The sequence below is a fragment of the Nothoprocta perdicaria genome, unplaced genomic scaffold (assembly GCF_003342845.1).
Source record: "Nothoprocta perdicaria isolate Ctin4 unplaced genomic scaffold, notPer1 scaffold_0, whole genome shotgun sequence".
NCBI classification, from domain to species: domain Eukaryota; kingdom Metazoa; phylum Chordata; class Aves; order Tinamiformes; family Tinamidae; genus Nothoprocta; species Nothoprocta perdicaria.
In genome coordinates, this window is record NW_020454092.1 from 958,538 (window position 1) to 983,079 (window position 24,542).

The following is a 24,542-nucleotide window of genomic DNA, read 5'->3' on the forward strand; positions in this document are numbered from 1 at the left end:
GCCGCGCCGGCGGGGCGGGCTGCGGGCCGCATGGCCGCCCGCGAGCGCGCGGCGGGAGCGGCCGAGGGCGCTCCGCGCGCCACACGTGGGAATGTAAGTGCTCCAGCTCGGGTTCCCTCCGCAAAAGCGGGGGAGCCACCGCTCGCTGCTGTAGGGATAGCGGAGCTTAAAAAAGAACTTAAACGGGCGGTTCATTCTTCCTTTTTTCCCGCTTCCCGATGAGCAGTAGGCGCCTCCCGGCAGCTTGAGGGGGCTCGAGCCCCCGCGCTGGGCTGCAGCGGCCTCCCTGGCGCCGGGGGCGGCCGTTGGTCTTCCTGACTCCCTGCAGGGTTAGGCCGAGCCTGCCGGGCTCTTGCTGTGCGGTGGGTGCGTGGCTGGGGGTGGTACCGCTGTGTGGGGGAGCTGCTTCGTGTCTGCACGGCTGGTTCCTGCGTGTAAAACCCTGAGCTTTCGGTCGCAGGCGATGCTCAGCTGCACAGTTGTGGTTAGCAGTGATTGTGGCGACTGTTGGGTTGGACTGAACGTGCAGGGGCATGTGCATGGGATTTGAAATAACTTTTAAGCTGCGCCTCAGTGAAGTCCATTTAGACTTAACAGAGTCTTGTAGAAATGTACAGAACCTCTGAAGAGGTTCTTCAGAGTAAATAATGGTCCTTGTAAAATACGTGTTGCCATCTCTGTTCTAAGCACCCTTTAAGATCATTAAAAAAAAAAAAAAAAAGACAAATCATTATCTGTCAGTTAGTCTAGTTATATGTCCAGTACTTTGTAGAAGCTATAGCTGAAAAGCAGTTTCAGTGACTGAAAGAAGAGATTTAAATGTAGCTTCATGGTATATATACATAAATTCAACTTTTTTTCTTTTTTTTTTTCCTCCTCCCTACCAAAGCAGCAACCAGCAGAGGGTGCACAGGTTCGCTAGGAACCCTCATTCCTGAGCTGTGTTTAGCGTAGATGGCTTCCTCTTGATGCTGAACTGGTGAGCAGATTATTTTGTTGAGTCAGTTCCGTGTTACGTTCTACTGTATAAATAACTGAAAGGGAAGTGAAGTGCCTCATGGGAGAAAAAGAAAAAAAAAAGGATAAAAAAGGTGGGGGAAAGTTAAGAATTCCTTTTATTTTGAGTGGATCGCACAGAATCTTTATGTATTTAATTTTTATGTCTGTCAGATAATCCTTGTTAAGTAAGGGGACAATTTGTCTGTTAAGTTAAACAAAGGCGTTTAGGTGTTTGCCGGATTATGACCTAAGGCATTTTCTGTGAATTTCACTTTTTATATTACTGTGTATTATTTAGGATTTTTATACAAAGTGAACAGTATCTTTCTAATTTCCATTTTCAATTTTTTGTAGTTCATAGTATTTATAAGTGCAGCTTCCGATTATACTGCCAGCACAAAAGTGAAAATTTCGTTACAAGATGGAGTTTAGGCTATCAAAATATAGTTTTAACTTCAGTTGGCTTGGAAGTTGAAATCATGATATTTTTCACAAGTATGTTGAACTTGACTAAACGCCTGAAACTCCATTATAAAATTAAAATACCCTTTGATAGTAAGGACAGTAATAATTGTCCACGGTAGCATTCTGTTTGCTTTCTTGCTTTCAGAAGTGATTATATAGTATGTACATGAATTATTTTGTTCCAAAGAATGTTTCTCGAATTAAATTCATCTTCTGCATATATAACTCCAGTAGATGTTCTCAGTAAATGGGTAGTCTTATTGGATTTATTTTCTTCTTCTTGATTTGAAAGTTATGGTCAAAGGAATACAAAAAGCTTTTTAATGATCTACCTGAAAAGTGGTGTTAAGAACAGAGTCTTTTTACTCCATGTTTCTGTATTAGTTTAGAATCGCATTTGTTGCTTTCATATATTAACACTAGTCAAAAAGCAACCTTTTTTTTAACTAAGGAGTCATAATAATAAAATACTCTGCCCTTATTAATCAAAATTTATATATTGTTTGTTTCGTTTTTCTTTCACTGTTGGTAGTCAGAGTCATGTAGTTAAGTTTTACTAAGGTCACTGTGTGTCTCGCAGAAGGCCCTGTCATTCCCAGGGATAATGCATCCTGTAGGAAAAACAGTTTGGAGTTGTAGATATGCTGGGTTTGAAAAGCTGTGCAGTATCTCATACTTGAAAAAAAAAATAGGTGCACTTTAGAAACAACATAATTGGAAGACTAATCATGAAGCCTCAGGAGGGCACATTTATTCACTTTGTAAAATATAGTAACATTTTAATAGCATTTTAAGCCTTCAGCTTGTCTTTCTGTAAATGTTATATTAGGTGTTCTCAAAGAAGACTTTCGTGCCAAGCTCCGCATAGTCTAATGCATAGGGAAATGCTCCTGGAAAACTCTGAAGTTTCCCAGAGCTCATATGCTGCCTCTCATGTGGTTTTCCACCATTTCTACTTCCCTCTTCCAAATTCCTATGCTACTTTGTTGCATAAGATGCAAACCCCTTAATTTCTTCCCAGATCATCTGTATTATTTTCTAGTTTCTTGACTTGATTTTCTTAACTATTATTCAGCTGTATCAGTTCTGTGGAGAAAATGTTATCTTTATTTTCTAGAGTGTTTAAAGACTTCTTTCAGTTGCCTGCTCTGTGGATGAGGCCCAGAAAGGGCGTGTATTTCTTCTCTTCCTGCTTCTTCCACTATATCATTTTGTTACTCGATTTGGGTTATTCTTGGGTTATATCTAGATTTCAAATATTAGTATAAGTGTATTTTTAAAATATACACAGATAACTCATAACTACCTTTTTTTGTATTGTCTTTTTTTTAAGGTTGTTTTTTTACTGTGTGTTTATGATTGTTCTTTGACCTTGTGCATCTGTTTTTTGTAGCTAAGGCGTTCAGAGTTTTGGTGATATTCAGTGGTAATAAAAGCAATCAATATATGTTTTACAGGAGAGCCCTGGAAAATAACTGGCAAATGTGTAGATAAGCTTCCCAGTACTAAATAGGGGAATTAATTGCATGAAGTTCATTGTTTTCAGAATATTTCTCAACAACTTGTAGAGTTAGCCTTCATGGCTGCAGGATGGGAGGAGCTGCTAACTTTGTTGTCAGAAATCCGTGAAATGTCCACACGTTTTCACCCAAGAAGCTCACAGGAACTACATTCTCAGTCAAAAATGACCTTTTTTTTTTTCTGACATTTGTTTCCGAACTGTACTTCCCAAACATTTTTGTGCATCACTGGATTACAAAATATTTTAGTGCATAATTTACTATTTAAGAACAAGATTAGAACAATCATTTTCTCTTACGTCTTTAATTTTTCTTTATGGAGATCCTTTGAAGATTTCATTGCTGATATCAATTACAAAAAGTATTATTGCTGATCTAGGTGACAGTTAATGTGTTAAACCTTGTTTTTGTGTGCCCACCTTCACCAAACTGCACTAATGGTGTGAAGATAGATTGCTAGGGGAGGGGAGGTGCTTGTTAAGGCTACTTTCTGTAAAATTCCCAACTAAAGCTGAGGATCTGATCTGTTTTTGTAAAAATGGCCAAGTTCAAAAGGCCAAAATGCAGCCCTCTATAGAGGGAAAAAAATCTATTTGACTTTTGAGCATCACTAGTGAGTGGGTTGTTTCTCTTGTTCTATTTCCTTATTTTTTTCCTGAAAAATGGTTCTAATTCTTTCAGGGGACAATATTCCTTGTTGTCATTTCTTGAAGATATGATCATCTAATCTGACAAAGAGAAAGGGTGGTTACTTTTTTCATTAACAAAATTAACAAGGGAACAATGACTCACTTCTTAAAATATCGTTTCAGCTTCTCAGTTGCTTAGGTGTTTTATGAACTGTTGGTAGCCAGATTGCCCATTCATCTCATGATCTGTGGATCTCTCTGGCTCTCAGGGATGTGTGCAGGTCTCCAGGGAGATCCCTTACGACAAACACTCAACACAACGGGAAAATTAATTCCCCACCCACCCCACTATCCTTGCATTATCTTGATGTGTCAAGATTTAGCATCTAAACTTGTGCAATTACCATTGAAAAGGTCATATTGTCAGAAGAGCAGCTCCATCTTTGGATTCTTACTGATGCCAGATCATCTTAGGCATCTGACTGTATTTCCCATCTGTGCATCTTTTTATGTTCTTACTGAGATATACAGAAAGCCAACCAGAATTATTTGACTAGCCTAGTAGCTGAATCATTGTATTTTATGTTGAATATTAGTGCAGGTACAGAAAATGCAGCATCTTAACTCATGTCTTTAGGAAGCAAATTTGTAAACAGTTTGCAATGTGGTCATGGATTTCTTTTATCCAGGCATTTCAATAATTTAATAATATTTTATGATCATGGTTTTCTTTTTGTGTGTGTTTGTGTGTGTTTGAGAATGATCTTTTGTCTTTGTGTAAATCACACAGTTTGCAGAAATTGCTCAGGTGTATTAATTTTTATGCCTCATAGCTATTACTTGATAGTATTCCATATACTCTAATAATTATGCATTATTTTATGAATAGTAATGTATGTATATTTTCAGAAAGAGAGTATGGATGGTTTATAATAACTCTAAAAAAATTACTTGTAAACTGGTATTATTTTAGTTGTTCAACTACATTAAAAAAAGAGCTGTAATAAACTTGTTAAAAATAGAAATGCTTAAAATAGTTTTTTTTTAAATGAGACTAAGTGCTACATTTTCTCTATAATGTGAAGCCCCATAACCCAGTAATATGATGCAGTCCCGGGAGATGAAAAGTAACATGATTCATATTTAGTACTGACAGCCAAAAGGCAGAAAAAAAATCATTGACAAATAGAGGAAATAGAAAAGTTATTATTTGAATTTTTTTCTCTCATTTTTTTCTTCCTTTGTGGGCTTACAATGAATAAACAACGGCCTTTTAAAAAACATGACTCATTCAAAAGTACACGTTAAATGAGGAATTGTTCGGTTAATTGAAGCAATTCCTTTGCCAGATTTTGTACTGATGTGTATAGATTAATCTTTTTTTATTCGCAGTACAAGGCTTATGATCAAGTAGTACTATTTTTCTCAAGAAAAAAACCCCTTCATTTTGTAGCCAATTTGCACAGAATGTTTTTTTAATAATGTCAGTATTTATACTGTGTGATTTCTCTTTAAACATATTTTGTATTTCCAATATATTTTATTTGTATGCATGCTTTATACAGAAGAAGCAATCTAAAAGTGATTTTTATTTTTTTTTTATTTTTTTTTTTTTTTAAGTCTTGTGCAGAACACTTGGAGGAAAAAAGAACAAAGGCACATCAGAGTAAAAGTAGTAGGTGGAGTATTTTATTTTATTCATCTGCTAGAAAGCCTATATGAACAAGAATATGCCAAAGAAACCAACAAGACAAAATGCTGGTAGTAGATATACACACTTGTTATTGTTCATTATTAATACTGTATGAAGAGACTCCAAAAAATACAACAATATAAGAAAGAATCATACATATAATAGAAAAATCTAAAGCACTTTCTAATTATTGTGAATATGAATGTAATGTTTTAAATCATTCCTTATCAAAGGAAAAACTAAACAGGGATTCCAACAGTACTTAGTAGAAGTTTTGGGATGACTTGTCATGCATAATTTTTACAAATGCTTGTTTGGATCTTTCATTTCCTATATAAAAGCACAAAACCACAGTCAAAACTCCAGAATTAAATCTTTGGAAGACTGTAACCTTCAGAGGTGGGGTGAAAAATGTCAAGCCCAATGACAGCATGTTCCTGCTAGAACAAGTGGTTTCTTTACTGATTGCTTTTTGCTTGTCTTTTTAAAGGTACAAGGTCGAATTTGTTTTATTGTTTTATTTATTTTTTCACTGCCTGATAGAACTCTGAAACTGCACCAGAAAAATGGTTTATCTTTCAGATGCTCTTTTTGCAGTAGCCTACTTTTGGCTTATTTGGGCTTTCAGCACACTCAGGGGACATTGCTATTTGAAAAGAAACAGAGCATTTGAATTGATATTATAGTTAAAGATTATTCTTAAAGTTGATATTGGTGCTTAACTATTTGACCAGTTTCTCGTTTAAGTGACATAAACAATTATGTTACCACAAAACTGTAATTTGCTTTAATTGTGTTTTGTAGGTCTCTGAACAAAATGAATTTCATTACAAAGTTTTCTGCTTTATGTCTGAGGAAAAACAAGATGCAGCAGAGGTACAGGAGTAGTAGACGACCAGCTGTTCCACTTGGATCACGGATTTTGACTGATTCTTCCAAGGTTTTTGAGCATAACATGTGGTAAGATAGCTGTTAAGGTGGATTTACACACACACGCGCGCGTGCACGCACACACACATATGTCTAGCACTGTCTTCTCACACACGTGTGTACGTGTACCTATGTGTGTGTGTGTCTGTCAAGGTAGTGCTAGGGAGAACATGAGACCGTCAGAACTGACCTGACGGTAATGGAGCTGTCAGTGACTTGCATAAAGACCAAACTCCTGTAAGCTTTTTGTTCAAGGAAGCTGGAAGATAAATGGTAATTGTATTTGAGTGTAAAGTGTCTTTGTTCTATAAATCTTTATTTAGTGTAGTGTCTGAGCATCTTGCAGACTTAGTACCTTCTGTTAATKGRAAARGKTTTTTTTTTTTTTTTTTTTKTWAAAGCTGATTCAAAWGTAGACTATTTTTTAGATAGAAATAGGTTTTAAGAATAAGGCCACCCTTTTTCTGTAACATTATGCCTCAGCAAAACTCAGTTTTGTTTCATTTTTTTATATTTTCTTCCAAATAGCTGCTGATGTATAGCTTCAGTTTTTCCTGCTTTCAGGACCATCTAATATGGAGTTCTCAAACTGTGATAGACGTGTCTGGGTGGATTGTGGTGTGAGGAGGGGACGTACAAAGGTCTGTTGGGAACAGCATTGTTCAGGCAGTGACCTGTAGGTGAATCCATAGGGCTGATAGATCAAGAACAAGGCTTTGAAACTGGGTGGGGCTGCTTGGATCTGAAGCTGGCTGATGCATCAGAGTTCTCCTTTGGGAGATAGGAGAATCAGCGTGAGCAGCAGTTGAACTCAATAGGTCACCCTACATGAATAGGGTGAATAGATACCCTACATGATCTATTCATGTAGAGTAGGCATAAGGGACAGATCTTCCGCAGTATTCTATGTGAGGATTACTACATCCTCCTGTTTTCCATTCATTTTGTTAAGTATTTTATAAAATGACACTCATCTTTTGACGGGGAACCAGGAGCCTCCGCCATGGCTACTAGGAGTACTAGTAAAAAATTAAATTTGGGTACTAAGCTTTAGATATTCGCCATGGTATTTTTCTGTCATTCAGAGCGAGAATAATCTGAATATTGGAGCAAAAAGTTTCTTCTTCCATTCAGGTTAGTAATTGGCTTAGTCTTCATGTGTTAGAGGCTCGGCGATAATTAGACCTTATGTTGGCAAACAGACTAATGGAAAAGAGAGAACCTGAGCAAGCTGAAATGAAAGTAGCACTGTCTAATCTTATGTCAGGTCAACTCATGTTAGCAGTTTCTGATGTGGTTAAAATGGAGACATTGCTTTGCCACTTTCAAAGTTCAGCTTAAAACACTTCTAAATTTAAACACTTCCATGCTTAAAGTTATTCTGTATTTATGCTAGTTTACAACGCTGAAGGAGCTCTCATTTTAAGCACTGAAGCTATTTAAATAGTTTATTAGAACTACGCTGTTTCCACTTGCTCACAGATTTTGGTCAAGACTTGATGCTGCTACTGCCCCATTGTTGCTTGTGATGTCTGTCATATAGATGTTCTAGGAAAGAGCCAAAGATATTTCCTCAGCAACAGAAAAAAACTTGGAAAGACAAAAAGAAAAAAAGAATTTTTAATTAAGATGGAGAACCTCAGACACATACAATAATGTATGTCCAGTACATAAGAGTTCTACCAGACACATGATGATGTGTTAAAATTCATCAAGCATGCAAGCATGCAGTGAGCCCTTCTGACAGATACTATGGGCCTCTGACTAGTCCTTGGTTTCAACTTGCTAGAATGGGCAAGGTCAAAAATTCAATGAGGGAAGCAAGTTTTTCCAAGAGGGTGGCTTCAGTGGCTCAGTTCTGTTCTGCTACAGCACATCATGAGAGCCTTAATGCTGCACAGGAGTACTCTGTATATGAACAAATAGAGAAAAGAAAAAAGGAAACCTTCACAGGATAACAATGAGAAATATTTCAGTAGAAATGAGAAAATCTGAGGCAAAAAGGAGGAAACACAAGGAAGTCTGAGGCAAGCAGACAAATACATGCCAATTAGTCTACCACAATTAACCAAGAGAAGCACTCAAGGCCTAAGCTACCTTTTTGTCAGCAAGAATAGAATGAGAAGATGCTAGATAAATTGTGGACACCATCAGCCCTTTTCAAGTTATTATATTGTTCCCTTTCCCACTGAAATCTGTGGGATTTTGGTCATAGGTTTTCAGTAAAATGATTTAATTAACATTAGGGTCTAATAGATTGCTTGAATTCTGTTGTCTGACTTCATAGCTTTTCAGTCTTTAGCCTGAAAGATTTTGCGGCATCTTGGGCAGCTGCTTCATTTCAAAAAGCTGCCAGGACATTTTGGGGCACTCCTCATTGTGACCTGATGCAAACACAGAATCTGCAGGGAATGCAGGAGCTAGGCCATTAGGATGAGGTCTTGGCTTGATTCTGTGTATATTTAATGAATTAATATAATGTTAAGTGAATGACTTCACACAAATGCATAGCATAGACTCTGGAACCATCATAGCAGTGCTTGTTTTTTCTTACAGATGTCTTGTTCTCCGTTTTTCAATAGAATCCTCTTTCTGTTCCCTGAATAGGTAAAATCTTGTTCCAGCAATTCCGCTTACTCTGCTTGAATAGGTGGAGTAGGTTCTGTTTCATGAATAGCTGATTACCTAGCTAAGTGACCTTTGTTCCTCCTACCATAAACATTACTAATATGAGAGGCTTCTTGCATCAGATCTTTGCTAATAGGTCTATATCCAAGTCAAGTACAAATCTAATGGGAGACTTGAAACACACTCCTATAAACCCTGTATCCTATATAGTAATTCCATTCTTAAGACAAAGGTGCCTACCACTTCAGCCCCTTTGTAGATGGAAAGTTTTTCTTGGTTGTTTCACTTGAGTTTTATCAATGTAATTTGTTTTTATCTGTAATAGACTGAAGTCTGTTTTTAACTGCCAGTCTCCTTGTGGTCATTTGTTTGCACTACAAACAATAGAAGTATTTGAAACATAGGAATAACAATTTTTGAAATCTTGACTCCTGCCATAGTGGCTGTTTGCAGATCATAGCTAAATATTTTATTAAGTTAACACTATAGCACTGTTTTCTATGATACTGATTCCAAATAGATAAACAAGCATAGGCACTGCAAAACATCTCGCTAACCCCTGCCTATCATGAAATTGTTGAGTGAGTTCAAAGGAAGTATGGTTCTATTTGACACATTTCAGGTTATCTAATACCAAATACTGTGACTGTCAGCTCAGTGGAAAAGCTAAGCCAATGCAATGTTTTTGCTGGAATATACTATATATTGCATTACTTGAACAAAATGGATTTCTTTCATATAGTTAGAAAATGAAGGCTAATATGAGAAAACAAAGAAATGATACTACATTTTTTGTCACTGCTAAAGTGATGAATTATTGAGCAAAAGGAAGTCTAGAGAGTATCTCAAAGGAAAAAAAAAAGATGGTGTACAATGGAGTTAGTGAAAATAATCAGCTAAGATTGTTGGCTAGGAGAACTGTCTGTCAGCATAGTGGCAGTTGGAGGTAAGAGGAAAGCAAAAAGAAAAAAAAATCTTTTTTTTTTTTTTTTTTTTTTTTAGATTGAATCTGTTGGAGTTCCAGATTTCCTTGGGTTTGGGCTCAACTGAATGAGCATCTTGCATCAGCATGTAGTTTTGTAATATTGGAATAAACAACGTAGCTAATTTGAGACTGCTCTCTTGCGCCCCACCCCTCAAAAAAAAAAAAAAAAAAGTATTTAAAGGCATATTCTTCAACTACCTTTTTGCAGGGACCACATGCACTGGTCACAAGAAGAGGAGCAGCATGCCAAGGACAAAGCAGCGGAGAATTCGCTTGTTAAAGTCCAATTAGAAGACCAAGGTAACAAATTGCATAATGGTTTAAAAATTCCTATTTTAACAACAGGTATTAAAGCATTTGAAGATACTTTAAAAGTTCAACAGCATTCCTTTCATTTTAAATGTTTCATACTAGATCTATCTTTTGTAATTTTCTTTGTTATCTGAGAGGTTTGTTACAAAGTGCATTTTGCTTGCAATTCACTTAATGGAGCAATTTTGTCTTTTTTTGGGGCGCAACAGGCTTTAGGTAAGATAATGAAGTCGGCATGTTGAGATTGCCAGTTCTGTCCCTCATTTTGCAGTATTGCAGAATAAACCTTCCATCACACAGACTGTTACCTTCACCAAAAGGAGTGAATTCACAGGCAGGTGAATTCGGATCTAAAGTTCCCCTATACAATATGCAAATACTTTGCAAGAAATCTGCCCTGTTCAGAGGGCTAGTGTTTCTACATAATACCATATTTCAGGTAGGTACCATAAAAGTTATGTTACTGGTTCCTGCTTGGTGCTTTGGGCAGCTGAAAGTACTTCAGGATGCAACGTGCCCACTTCATGTGGAAGGTGTTCCCATGCATCGTGCAGAGTCCACTCTATAAATGACTAAGGAATTTCATGCTTCTCCGTAGAGGGGAAACTTCCATTTTATTTTCTGTTTCTGTAGAATGATAGCTTTAGGTTCAAACTGGCGTATTAAACTCCAGACCAAATCTTTTTGTCAAAACTGGAGTACTAAGTTGATTGTAACATTTTAAAAAGTGGATTTTTATTTTCTTTTGTTAGATAGACATTCTGAAGATAATTATTTTGTGTGGCCTTGCCATCAGTTTACTTGGTGTGTCTCGAAGCTGTCAAATTGGATAGTTTCTTGATGACTCTCTGTTCAGTTTAATTGATACAACTAGGGTGCCTGCTGGACTGTATTTGAAAGATACCTCTGAAGGTATCTTGGATTGTGTGCCCTTCTTCAGTTTGGATGCCCTGGAGACCTCTTTTTTCCTAACACCTACTTCTTTGTGTGCTTTAGTACAGCAAATAGACAATCTCTTTGGAAGATAGCTGGTGAGAAGCAGTCTTTGCATACTAAGCTGAAACTGACCCTATTCTGGACCTTCCATTCATCCTGCCCTTTTATGTTCTTGTCTCTCTTTGTCTTAATCCAGGACGACAATACTTGTTTTTCAAAATTGACATCTAATATTTTCATTGTTTTTGTATGAAACAGTTGAAAATGAGCTCATGGCTGACAAGTAAGCTGTTTAACCATGCGGCTCAAGGAACCTTTTCCTCTTCATCTACAGTCAATTAGAACGTAGTTCATGCTTGTTAGAAATGAAATAATCAAGCTTTTGTCTATTACCAAGACATACAAGAATCCAAAGACATTTCCCATGAATGCGTCTCTGTTTAAAGCTTGAATAGGTGAGCACTGCTGACATTATTCCTTCAAATAGCTTCAGCTTCATTCTCCAAGTGGAAGTACATTTTGGTCTATTTGTGTTCACAATGAACTAGACTGAGGCTAATGAGCAGATTATTTTGGGGCCTTAGAAATTACAATAAAAAGGAGAAAAAAGATTTCCATAATACTATGATATCACTAAAACAGAGTAGTTCTGGTCAGCCTCAGTAAAACAGAAGTAAAACCGAATCAACTTCTGATACTAATTTTATGTACTTGAAATACTTATTAATGTGTCCTGTTTTTTTCTCAGACATGACAACTGGTGTAGTATCAAATACATATCATAACAAACTCTATTAAGAAAATTAAAAAAAAAAAAGGACCAAGTAAAAGATTGCTTTTACTTCAGAAGGGCACATTCATCAATTCTTTAGAAAATTCAGTTGTCAAGCAGCTTTTTAAAATGAAATGAGCAAACCTCCCCTCTCCTTCAGCAAACCCCAGGTGCCAAGAGTATAACTGTCCACCCCATTTTAGGAAACTTTTGGAGACTAACAAAATAAGACTACAGAGTTGTTGAATTTGGCAAGTAATATTTAACCTTATCTTCTAATGAATTCAGAAAATAACTATTAGTAAAGTCTTTTCTTTACTAAGTACTAGTACTAAGTACTGAAGACTTTAGTCATTACTTTCGTTTATTAAATCCATTCTGAAATCTAGAAAACATGCTGGGAATTTAAATACAGAGTTCTGAACAAACCTGTAGAAAAAATAGTAACTATAGCAAGGGGTGATGATGATTTATGAATCTTTTGAGTAAAAGATTTATTTTTATCTTTGAGCTGAGCAATCTCTATAAATATGCAACATAAGACTACTGAAGTCTTATATAGATGACCTCAATTAACTCTTCACTTACACTGTGAAATAGCTCTGTACAGTTATTCAACATGCCTGAGTTTTGTCCTTTAGTAATACAATAGAATGCATTAAATGTTAAATTTTAAAAATTACTCAGATTTTTAAGACAAAGCATGCTTCCACTTCCTTGCCAGTTCCCACTACTTATCACTGTGTCTTATCTCAGAATTATCTTTTGAAAACAGTAGCAATTTAGAAACAAGTGCATTAAGATTTAAGTGAGCATAATAAGTGAATATATGTACTGTATTTTTAAAGAGTACCTAAACAAATAATATGAGTAGATAGGGGCAGAATCAAAAAGATATTACATTTTAGGAGGTAAAGCTGGCAGGAGATGTCAAGGGTAACAAGAAATACTTCTGTAAAAGCTTTGGGAATGAGAGAAAAACAAGAAAAAGATTTGTTCTCTCTTAGCAGGAGAGACGAAAAAGGGCAAATTCTCAACAGATGAGATGCTGAAAAAGCTGAAATTCTTACGTTTTTATCAGTCTCCCTTTGTAGGGGGTAGATGCAGTCTAGTGGCTAGCGCTGTTAGTGCGGGTGAGAAGATGACTTATTCATTAGCGAGAAAGCACAGGTTACAAAGCACATCCGTAGGTATATGGATGACCAAAATTACTTTTTTTTTTTTTTTTTTTTTTTTAATAGGAAACAGACAGAGAAGAGTTAGAGAATTACAGTTTTAAATCCTGGAAAAATACTGGAAGAAATAATCAAGTGCTTGCAGACACTGGGTTTGGAAAAACAAGGGAGATGAATACTGGCCAACAAATATTTTTCAAGAATAAATCATATAAAATCAGGCTAATTTCATTCTTGGAGAAGATTGTGAGCCCTGAAGATAAGGAAAAAACAGCAGATGTTCTAAAACTGCTCCTTAATTAGGCTTTCAACTGGGTTTTACTTGATATCATATAAGCAAGTTAGATGAGAAAGGTCTAATGAAACTACTGCTGAGTGAATGAATGCTAGAGAGTTTCTTTCAGAATGGAAGGTGGTACGGGCAGAACACCATTTTGTTTGGTATCCAGTGCTGTTTGGTATTTTCATTAGTGAATTCAAGAATGGGAAACTTGAAGACGATAATAAGTGAAGAGGTGTTTCGAGCATGGTGAGAGTATTAGAACTGAGAAAGACCTTGACAAATTGGAATAATGAGATGAAAGAAATGGAATCAAATTTGCTGATGATAAGTGCAAAACACTTCGCTTAGGAATAATTTCCTGGGAAAAAAAATACTGGGTTACTGGGTTCTGGAACAATTGGTTAGGTATTAGTTTTGCAGAAGATCTGAGGGTTTGGTGAATCACCATCTGAATCAGCAGTGTCATGCTGTTGCAAAATGGCAAGCCAAGATGTATGAAAAGGATTACAGCCTGTAAGACTCATTAAATATTCCTTTTGCTCTGTGTTGATAATGTCTTTTCCTGAAGTACAGCACCAAGAAGTGTATCAATTGGAATTTAGAAAAGAAAAAAATGATCAGAACTCTTAGAATCATGGTTTCTAGGTGTAGGTATGTGTGCAAGACTTAGAAAATCTAGAAAAGAGATTGTTTAGGGAGAACATAATGAAAGTCTTCAAATAAATAGCTTTTGCAAAAAGAAGGGATTAATCTTTTCTCTATCTGCTCTGTTAATGGGACAAGAATGGAAAAAAATCAGGTTGAGTAATGGAAAAAAGTTTCTAACTGTATAGGTGGTAAAAGACTGGAATATATTACAGAAGGAAGTTGTCCAACCTCCATCAGTGGAGGTGTTAAACTTCTAGGTTAAAAGAAAACAGGTTAAACGAACTTTTAGGTGAAAGCATTGTGAATTCTTTGACTTAATCAAGTCAAAGTCCTTCCCAGTGCCTTTTTTTTATTCCATAGGAATATATCTTATGAATTAAAAGTTACACAAAGGTCCATTATAAAACTTTTTTGAAGTTTTTAAACTTCAATAAGGAAGCCATTCTATAGTTTCTGAATTGTTATTGCTTTTTTGTTATTTTCTGTCAAAAGGGGGTTTTTGAATGGATGTGAATTTTTTTTTTTTTCTTATTGGCTATGCAATAGCATTGATCAGTTCAAGGAAACAGATTTATAACTGATGTTTCTAGAAAGATGGATGTTGCTGTCAGATTTTCAGTTGCTCACGTAGTTTCATAAATCATGGAATAAATTTCAATTCAGTATTTCTTAAATTGGAAAAATCATGGAAAATATGTAATTGAAAAGAGCCATTGGTTTTATAATTTGGGATGTGAAAAATGGTCTAAGAAACTCATGACTACATGTTCTAGTGATAGTGATGCTGTCTTATTATGTCACTGTATGCCAGCAGAATTGATGATGCAGAAAGGCCATCCGTCCCATCCTGTAATAAAATCTAATTAAACTGTCATAGAGTTTTTGATGAAACCCAAAATACCCAGAATCTGTGTGTTTTTATTTAAAGATGTGGAATATGGGAAGCACACTTCTTAAACTGTAGGTTTGGGGTCCGAATTCTATGGTGTTTACATTATTATGCAGTTAAGCTCATATTAACCCCATTTTTGTTTTGTTTTTCATTTCAGATAAATATGAGAGAGAAGCCAGTAAATATTGGAATGAATTTTATAAGACTCATAAGAATAACTTTTTCAAGGATCGCAATTGGTTGTTTCTGGAGTTCCCAGAAATTCTTCCAGAAAATAAGAGAGAACAGTTGAAAACAGAGGAAAAATCTTCAGAACCCATAAAAATAAATATTACTAGCAGTTTTCTTCACAAGGATTTTCCTGGAACATTTGAGAAAGGAAAAGAATACTTGGGGAATAATTATGGGGAACACTCTACTTCTGTGCAACGACAAAAATATAGCAGAAAACAAGCAAAATCTGTTACTCTGAATCCTCAGGGTAAAGACTGTAGAGAAAAACTTGGCAAGCTAGAATCCTTTCCTGGTAGTGGTGCTGCTTATAGAGTGTTAGAGGTAATGCACTCCAAACATGCCTCCTATGATTTACAACTCTACGAAATTTCTCAAAAATATTGATAAAGATGCTTAATGACTATCTAGAATGTAAACATTCAGAAATTTAAGTACTACATTCATTAAGGCAATATCTTTCAGAAGAACGTAGGATCTAGGTTTTGTTTCTCCTTTAGATTTTCTTCCAATTTAGGATCTGGGATGTCTATATTCCATTGAAAGTCACTAGATACTGAGTTTTTAAATGCCTAGTGAAAGTTCTTGCTTAAAACGCTTTGTTCTCCATAGTCAACACGTTCTTGCCAGATAGTGAAATTACACAAGAATATTGTTTTTTCCTATGCAATTGTTCATCAGAGCTGTGTTCTTTCGTAGCATTGGAAAGATATTGAGGGGAAATTTAGTCATAGGAGGAGTGATATGAGCATTTTTGCATAAGCAATTTTTTCCTTTCCTGTCCAAGATATCTTCAAGTCTTAAATTACTTGGTAAGCAGGATCTTTAAGACAACAAAAAATTAAAATATGATGCTTTATTTGCTTATTTATTTTAACTTTCTCTTTCTCTTTCAATACTAGGTTGGTTGTGGTGCTGGAAATAGTGTCTTTCCTATTTTGAAAGTTCTATGGTAGGTAGTGTCAGATTTTCAAATACAAAAGTTGCCTTCTTCCATATCTTCTTCAAATCTTGGTGCTAGACCGAGGAGGGTTGCCTGGACTTCTTTAGAGTCCTGAATTTCTGATTGATTCCAGACCACACACACACACAAAAACAAAAAACAAAAAAAAACCAACCAAACAACAACAAAAAAAAACCTGCAGGTAGTGCCTTTACAATATATTCCTTACACTGTTCAGCTCTAGACTTGAGGTGACCATGTGTGCTGAAGAAGTATATTTGTTTTCAGAATGAAATTGACTTTTGGTAGTTAATCTCAGGTAAGTTAAATTTCCTTGTCCTTTGTCTCATGTCTCCAAACAGTTACCAGGTATTGTTTCTTCAAGGGACCAAAATCAAAGACAGTAAATAATGGCACATGATTACTGGCAAGAAGTTTTATTTCAAATTTGACTAATATACTTTGTCATGTTGCTTCAGGTTTTAGTGCCAAGGAAAGCACAAGCCCTGTACTGCATTACTTAATTCCTTGAGACAACTAATCCAGTTAGCTTCTGTTTTCAGAAAAAGGTGTTATGACAGCATACCCTTCCTGGCAGGCAGGCAGGTTTTGTTGGAAAGATGATGTGTGTATCAAGGGAGGTTGGAATAGGTTTCTTTATGCCTCCATGTATACAGTAGAGTTCTTATTGGTCAAGCACCCTGGTACCATTACTAGCATCACCAGAGTGTGAAAGTACTCCGTTTTGTGGATACACAAACGGAAACGTGTGTATACTAGGATCATACGTGAAGCCTATTACAATGCTAGCATGTCATTTTTGTCCCCAAACAGATTCTTTGCTTCAGACACATAAAAGGAAAGGGGAGCCCTATGTCCAATGAAAAGTTTGAGAAATAACTACATAATGGAATTGGAAGGATCCCAAGTGCTTCTATTGAAAAACAGAAGACAAACTTTCCTGCTGTGCCTCATGAGAGGCATTAGTCATAGGTTAGCATTTTTGATAATTAAGGATCCATTCATTTGGTATTTTACCTTGAGATCTCTATTCTTATGCAAATCTTTTAGATGATCAGATCAGTGCATTGAAAAACTGACACTTTTGTCTGATGGAAGCATCTCTTGCCTCTTAAATAATTTTTAGCACAGTTTTTTCTAGTCTGTAAAATTACCAGATTTATAAAAATTTCCTTTAGCATACATGCAAAAAGAGCCTGATTCGAGTATGGTTCCACTTTAGCTAGGAAAAAATATATACCTAGGTTTGTAACATAGTCTTAAAACACCCTCTCCTTGGAAATTGTCTGTGCTTTTTAATACAAAGCGTCATGAAATATCCATCCAGATCAAGATGTGTCTTTGTTTTAAATTGATCTTTCTCAGAGCTCCTATTCTGTTTGGAATACGAGCCTACACTCTTAACAGTCATTTGTGTGTAAGTGGCCTGATCTTTCTCAAGCATCTGACTGGGTCCAAAGCCTAGCTTCTTGTGCTCATCCCTGGTAATCTAAGACCTAAGCTCACAGACTTTCATGATAGTCACAGAGCTAATGAAATTTTTGTTCAGATATAAATACTGAAGTAGAATTTGGTCTACAACCCGAGGAATGCTCAGAGGCAGGTCACTTGTTTAGCTATGTGCGCTATGAGATATCACAGGCACTACCTTATTTCTCTCTTTTCCTTTCTAAGGAAAATTTTATCCAAAATCTCCAGTATTTTACGGGAAAGTATCTGTTCAGGAATCATGAGACTGTCCCACAGTTGGATCTTGATGTCTTTGCTCAATTTCCTTTAGAGAGGTTTTTAGGAGCTAAGAAAAGCTTCTCCACAGAGTTACTAGTGTCTGATGTACAAGGAAATTTGCAGCTGGCTTAGTCTCTTAGAATGGGAGGAGGAGAAAACAATATTCCTATCTTCCACAGAAAACCTGTATTCATCTTGGTTATAAAAGAAAGAGGATAGTAGAGGGAAACAGCCAGTACTGCTTAATCTTAATCAAAATAAGGCATGTGGCACTTGGGATCCCAAGCCTCCACAGAACTGTGTATGACCTTTTCAGCTCTGAAAAAGACAACAAAAAAGCCCCCCAAAACTCATTGCTAATTAGCCTACTTACATGGGCTAATGAAAGAGACCCAGTTCAATGCTTCTGTAAGAAAATATGACCTATTCATGTGTATTTATGTAATACAGCACTAGGACATTGCCATCAATCCTGACAGCCCTTTGTGACCTTCTTTCTTTTCCTTTCCACTTCTTGCCTGACAAGACCATAATTCTTTTTATACTAACTGCCTGTTGGTATTCTTACAAATCTGTCTGCCCTCTTGCTTCATTACAAGCTATGTGGCTTTCCAGGTGCTAGACATCAATAAGGCATGCTTGATCAAACCTGCAGAGAACCCCAAAGGGCTATGTGTACTGCCAAGACTAGTGATGTAGACTTTCATCTTTTCAATAATAATTCTTTAACTGATGTTGGTTTTGTTTTCCTAGCAATACACCTGGTACCTTTCTCTACTGTTGTGATTTTGCTTCAGGAGCAGTGGATCTGGTAAAGGTAATTCATATGCTCACTTTAGTATCTTGTAAGCCTGTAATTCAGGAGGCTGCCAGGAAGCCATCTTTATGAAAAAGAACATGATGGCTTTGACAACTTTCAACTGAAGTTTTCAGTATTCCAAAGAACAAAGTCTTACTCTGTACAAGGGAGGAATGAATACCATCAGTGAGCTTGCGTCTCAGCTTGAGCAAGATACCAGTCAGAATAGGCTTTTGTATGAAATGTTTTACAATACTCAATAATTGAAGGAAAAAAAGTTTCTTGAGTCATAGTAAACGTATTAACTACTACTGTTATCTCTGGGCCTCTTTTCATCTTTTTCCTGACAGTCACATTCGTCCTACAGTTCAGCCTGGTGTTTTGCCTTTGTTCATGATGTGTGTGATGATGCTTTACCCTATCCTTTTCCTGATGAGATCCTGGATGTCATTCTCCTTGTCTTTGTGCTCTCTGCTATTCATCCTGACAGGTAAATGAAGACTAAAGGGCAAAGCAAATAGGTTAAATCTCTTTTATCACTAAAGATTTTCAAGAATATCAAAGGAAGATGATGAATCTTTAATTTATTATTTAGTAAGATATGATGTATATAAAACAAGGTATTTTAAATGCTGTTTCCCATTTTCAGGCTAGAAAGACAAGCTGGTCAGACTACTTAATTAGGAAACCTCCTGTCTCCAAATTAAACCAATAAAATTGGTTTCTAACAAAACACATTCCTATTCAAACTGACAGTGCTTCAAGAAAATTACAAATCCAGAAACTGACTGCTAGCCCTTCAAAAGGAAATTATTCTTAGTGATCAAAAGCAAACATTCTTGTTTTAATATCTTACAATATATTGATAAAGATTTAGGTTGCTGATTAAGCCCCCCATAGATGTATATAAGATGGCCTCTTAAGCTACACAGTTCTGTGTGTGTTTTGGTTTATTTGGATTAGGAAAAGTTAATCTAATTTGCTTGCATAGTATTATGTTGAGAGCTATTAGCTTTATTACTAAATGCTTGGCAATGTCTAATGAACTAAACTTCATGGTGGTTAAAGCTAGCTAGTTTTGAAAATACACTTTTTAATGGGGAAAGTGTGAAAGACCACATGTAAATTAAACTACTTGACTCTTTCTTTAACTAGACCTTAAGAAGGGAAATGTGTTCCCTGTGTATGATAGGGCATTTATTGCTTTAAGAATATCATTAAAATGGGCTTGGCAAAGAGAGCACTATTTGCCTAAATCTGAGGCTTGTTTGCCTGCCTGCTTGCGTTATTAATGATTAGCTTTACAGAAAAAAATCTATCCCATATAGGATATTGCTCCTTCCTGTTTGTTCAGAGATGAGCGTATGAGTCATGCAATGCCTGGGTCCAGATTTAAAAAAAAARAAAAAAAAAAARAAAAAAAAAAAAAAGTAAAAAAAAAAAACAAGCAGTAGATCTCAGATCTCTGTAACTACAGTGATGCAGCCAGGAGGAAATTAGACAATAGAGACGCATTCATTGAATCCCTTTGCTGGGAGAAGCAGTAATCAGATGTTCTATCTAAACTTCTGTGGGTCTTTTTCTGTTAATTATTTGAGAATAAAAGTATTTGTCTATGTTTCTCCCTGTGTTAACAGCCAAAGGCTGACATCACTGTTTTTGCAAATACCTGTGTAGAAATACCCGTGTAATTCATTTGTGTGATAAAATCATCCAGAATTAAAATTATAAAGAAAAGTGTAATCCAGCCCCTTGTTGCTTAATATTCAAATACCGGAATTTTGGAATGAAGGATATTGGAAAAGAAAACTGAGAGTGATGGTGGCAAACTTCAAATATATGTATTTAGGAGACCTGGAAAACATGTGTAAGAGATGCGCAGCTGTGATCTGCACCACTGTTACCTAGTGGTTTCTCTTTGGGCTCCTGTGATTGGTTTTGTATCTAAAAGGTAACACACTTGTCTTCTGATAAGTCCCCTCTTAAAGTTGGTCTCAGAATTTGAAAGATATTAAACTTTCCTCATGCTTTGTGGTTAGTGTGATTTAATCCTAAAAGACCAGATTTCTCACAGCACTTCAATTTCTGTGCATTGTTTTTGCCCCAAACTTATGTTTGTGTAGGCAAAGTGTGTAGTGCTATGCATTTTCTTGACCGGTCCATTATTCTTATGTGGAACTATCTTTTTTTCTTTTGTTGCCAATATCATGCATGAAAAACAAGAGATCTCATGCTCCAAAAGTATATATTGAATAATCTCCTAATTCAGTCCCATAAACATCAAGGTAGGATGTCTGCATTGCTGTTAGATAAGTACCAAATGGGAGAAAGCTGACTAAGATGCAGGAGCTTGTTATGCAGTAATGCTGATCTTGCATATTTAAGGAGGAATTTATTTTCTCTAGTTCTTTTCAGATACAGCAGCCTACCTTACTTATCCATTAAATTACCCTCCCCCTGCTTCCACATCTCTCACTCTGCCCTTCTACTTCTCTGAGGAAGGAAGGGTTTGAACTGGGTTTGCGGTATCTCGGCTTTCCGTAGTAAAAATAAACACACATTCTCATCTTGATTTCAGAAATCTGTGTATATTCCAAACATCTAGGGGGAAAAAAATGTTAAACAGTCTTCTTTGGAAATTTCACTACTATTCCCTCTATTTTCTAAGGATGCAAAGAGTTGTAAATAGGTTGGCTAAACTACTGAAACCTGGAGGAATGTTGTTATTTCGAGATTATGGAAGATATGATATGTCTCAACTTCGTTTTAAAAAAGGTAACTACTGAATGTTTTTATATTTTACTATTTAATTTAAACTCTCTTTGAAAACATGGCTTGCCTTTTTACTCTTTTAATTTCCTAGGTCATTGCTTGTCAGAAAATTTTTATGTACGAGGAGATGGAACCAGAGTTTATTTCTTTACCAAAGGTATGAAATGATTTAGTTTTATAGAAAGTGTTGACTGTTTCCCAAGATGATTTGAGTTACAAAAGCTCATATTAAAACAGAATTTTAAAGTTTTTTTCTTCTCCTATTTTCTGCTTTTAAAAAGCCCAAAGCTCTTGTGTTTCCATTTTCAGACAATATTGTTTCTTTATCTGTCTGTCTTCACAGAATTACACAGAATTATAGAATGGTTGAGGTCAGAAAGGAGCAGCTAGAGTTACTATAAATAAATAATTTTTATTTAGTTGTTTTTTGTCTCTATTTGGCAAGACGCATTTTCCTTATAACAGCATAATTACATCAGATCTGTGAGCTTAGAAAATCACAATAGCAGAGCCCTAAGGAGAACACAAAATCTGACCAGCAATGTACATCTACTTTGATTCTAAATTTCTAGGTATAAATAATAAGCCAGAGTAAATTTTTTTGCCTTTTTTTTTTCTTTTTTTTTGCCAGTAAGCAACACCAAATCTGAATTAGTGTTAAATTTCTTGGACTGAATTTTGTTTATCTTCAGGTTTACCTGGTGCAGTTGTGTCTTGCATGTTGCCTTCTCCTGGTTAAGGTGCCATGAAATTGCCATCTTGATTTAACAAGAAGCTTTTTATAGGTTCATAACTTTTTCTTGGTTGTTGTCAATGACATCATTTGTTAGATCTGAGGATCTACAGGATTGCTTGCAGCTACTGCCAGAATTTCTCTTTGTTTAAACATCTTGTGAGATTATCAAATACTGTTGAAGTATTTTTAAAATTCAGACAAACAGGCCTGGAAAAATAATGGTCAGGGCCTGATATTTGTCTGCCATGTTGATAAGCCCTGGCTATATACATGTGGCTGCCCTTTCTCTGGGAGCTAAGCTCAGTTCTTGGCCATGGATGATTATTGCCCTTTTCTCTTCTACTCACCTGGTTCTGTTGACGGTCAGCTTAGTCTGACAGCCAGCAGCTGAAAGTTGTAAAAGTTAGCTTTACACTACTTTTCTGTAAACTAGACTGTAAATAATTGAGATGGATCAGAATTTCTCACAGCTAGGGTAATTTTAGAGGTGAGAAAGAGGATCTAGGACATGTCTAGGAAACCACTTTAATTCTAAGAGCCTTCTCAATTTTTGAAAAGATGTTCTATATGTACTAATGAAAGAGAAACTTTAAAAGGTGTTCAGTTGTGACTGTAAATGAGATAATTACATTGTCATAGATGTGTGGATTGGCAGATTAAATCAGTATTTTTTATTGTATTTTAAATTGATAATATGAAAACAATGACCGAGTGGTGTGTGTTTGTTTTCCTCAACCCTAGCTTAGCTGAATCGTCTAAGAGAGAGATCTATAAATGCCATAAATAATAACCTATGTGCTTTGGGTCTCAGCATGACATTTCTTCTGTAATATACCTGAAAACTAGGAAAGTGGATTTATTAACAGAAATTTTTTTCCTGTCATTTTCATGATCTTTCAAATAGTAAAATAGAATTAGTTTCATCTTTGAATGAACTGCAGGTTGTTAATTACTACATTCTATTCTGCAATTTTCCTTAAATTATTATAATTCTTCATATGAAAAAACAGATGAGGTATGGAGCATGTTCAGCTTGGCTGGATTAACTGAAGTACAAAATTTAGTTGATCGGCGATTACAAGTCAACAGAAAGAAAAAAGTCAAAATGCAGCGAGTCTGGATACAGAGCAAGTTCCAGAAACCATTGCTGCTGCCTCTGAATAATCCTGAAGAAACAACCAAAAAGGACCCGTATGGTTAAATATACCATAACCTCCAGAAATGGAAGCAAATTTGAGTATGTATGTTCACTATAAATCTTGTATTGGCTACTGAAAAGGAGAAAACTATTGAACTAAGAACCCTTCCTTGATGTTTTATAAATGTATGTATTTGAAAATGATCTTGAAAAAGTTGCTTTTCTAACTTCTGCTTTATATAAAGGGACATACATTAATCTGCTCAAAACTATGACCTTGAACTATTTTACTGCCTTGAATATGAATGCTTAATAAAAATTAGAATGTATCCAGTTTCTTGTTGAAATTTGTGATGTGTTAACAAGTATTATACTGATTACATTTCTTTCAGAATTTTGGAGAATGAGGATATATGTTCTCATTTACACAACAAGGGTTGCTGGCTTAATTTTTGAGTTGTGTCTCCTTTAACCACTGTATTTCCTCTTTTGGAGGAAATATTTTGGTGCATAAACACAAACCATTACTTTCTACATTCAGCAGAAGGAAAGTTTTGACAGAATCTGATTTACATTAAAATTATTATTTCATGCCAGCTGCATGTGGTGTATGTGTGGTTCCAGATTAGTGATTACCATTTTGCAGTGTGACTGGCTTATTTCTCTGAAGTCTCTACTTTCCACGTACAAGCTCAAAAGAAACATGCCAAACTGGAGTGTGTGCAACAGGTAACACATACATTATGTTTAAAGTATCCTAAGTTGTTGAATGAACATCGTATCATATAGGAAATCAGAAAAGAATGCCTAAATCAAATAGTTCACCATTTGTCTGGATGAATAGAAATGTTAGTTTTCATGATATTTAATCAGAGACACTAGAGGGAAGATCAAAAAGCGCAATTCAGCGTCTTTGTTGTTACGGGATAGTGTGATCAGTGCTATAATGACTATATACATGGCAGCTGAGATATTTTTGGTATTTACATAGACCTGAAAATACCAAAAATGGATTTCTTCAGGGTTTGAGTTTTAGAAACAGGACACCATCATCTTCTACTGATGCTATGGAGAGATAGTAAGAAGATGAGAATGCACTAATATTTCAGATGCTTTTAAGGAGAAAAACAAAATGCAAACACTGTTTTGAGAGGTTGACTGTGATATTGAGACACTTCAGCAGGTATTGAAACATGCCATATCTTTTTTTTTAATCTAATTTTAAAATCACTAAACCACAAGGAAGATAGTACAAGAAACAGGTGTCTGTGTTACTTTAACAAGGATATAGAACACATATAATTTAG

At 35.8% G+C, this 24,542-nt stretch overlaps 1 protein-coding gene across 7 annotated transcripts; it reads left to right on the top strand.

Moving 5' to 3' along the window:
- The first annotated feature begins 40 nt into the window (after window positions 1–40).
- METTL8 (methyltransferase like 8) lies at window positions 41–23,649 on the top strand. Of its 7 annotated transcripts, none has more exons than XM_026044852.1 (12): window positions 41–93; window positions 893–979; window positions 5,234–5,292; window positions 6,111–6,266; window positions 10,058–10,149; window positions 15,025–15,422; window positions 16,001–16,050; window positions 18,544–18,607; window positions 18,940–19,079; window positions 21,258–21,364; window positions 21,453–21,518; window positions 23,108–23,649. In XM_026044852.1, the coding sequence occupies exons 4-12, from the start codon at window positions 6,124–6,126 to the stop codon at window positions 23,296–23,298; spliced, it is 1,251 nt and encodes a 416-aa protein (XP_025900637.1). In that variant the 5' UTR covers window positions 41–93; window positions 893–979; window positions 5,234–5,292; window positions 6,111–6,123; the 3' UTR covers window positions 23,299–23,649. The 7 variants fall into 7 exon arrangements, with proteins under 7 accessions (XP_025900637.1, XP_025900715.1, XP_025900353.1 ...); XM_026044930.1 differs by having other exon boundaries at window positions 5,234–5,288; XM_026044568.1 differs by lacking the exon at window positions 5,234–5,292.
- The last annotated feature ends 893 nt before the right edge of the window (window positions 23,650–24,542 follow it).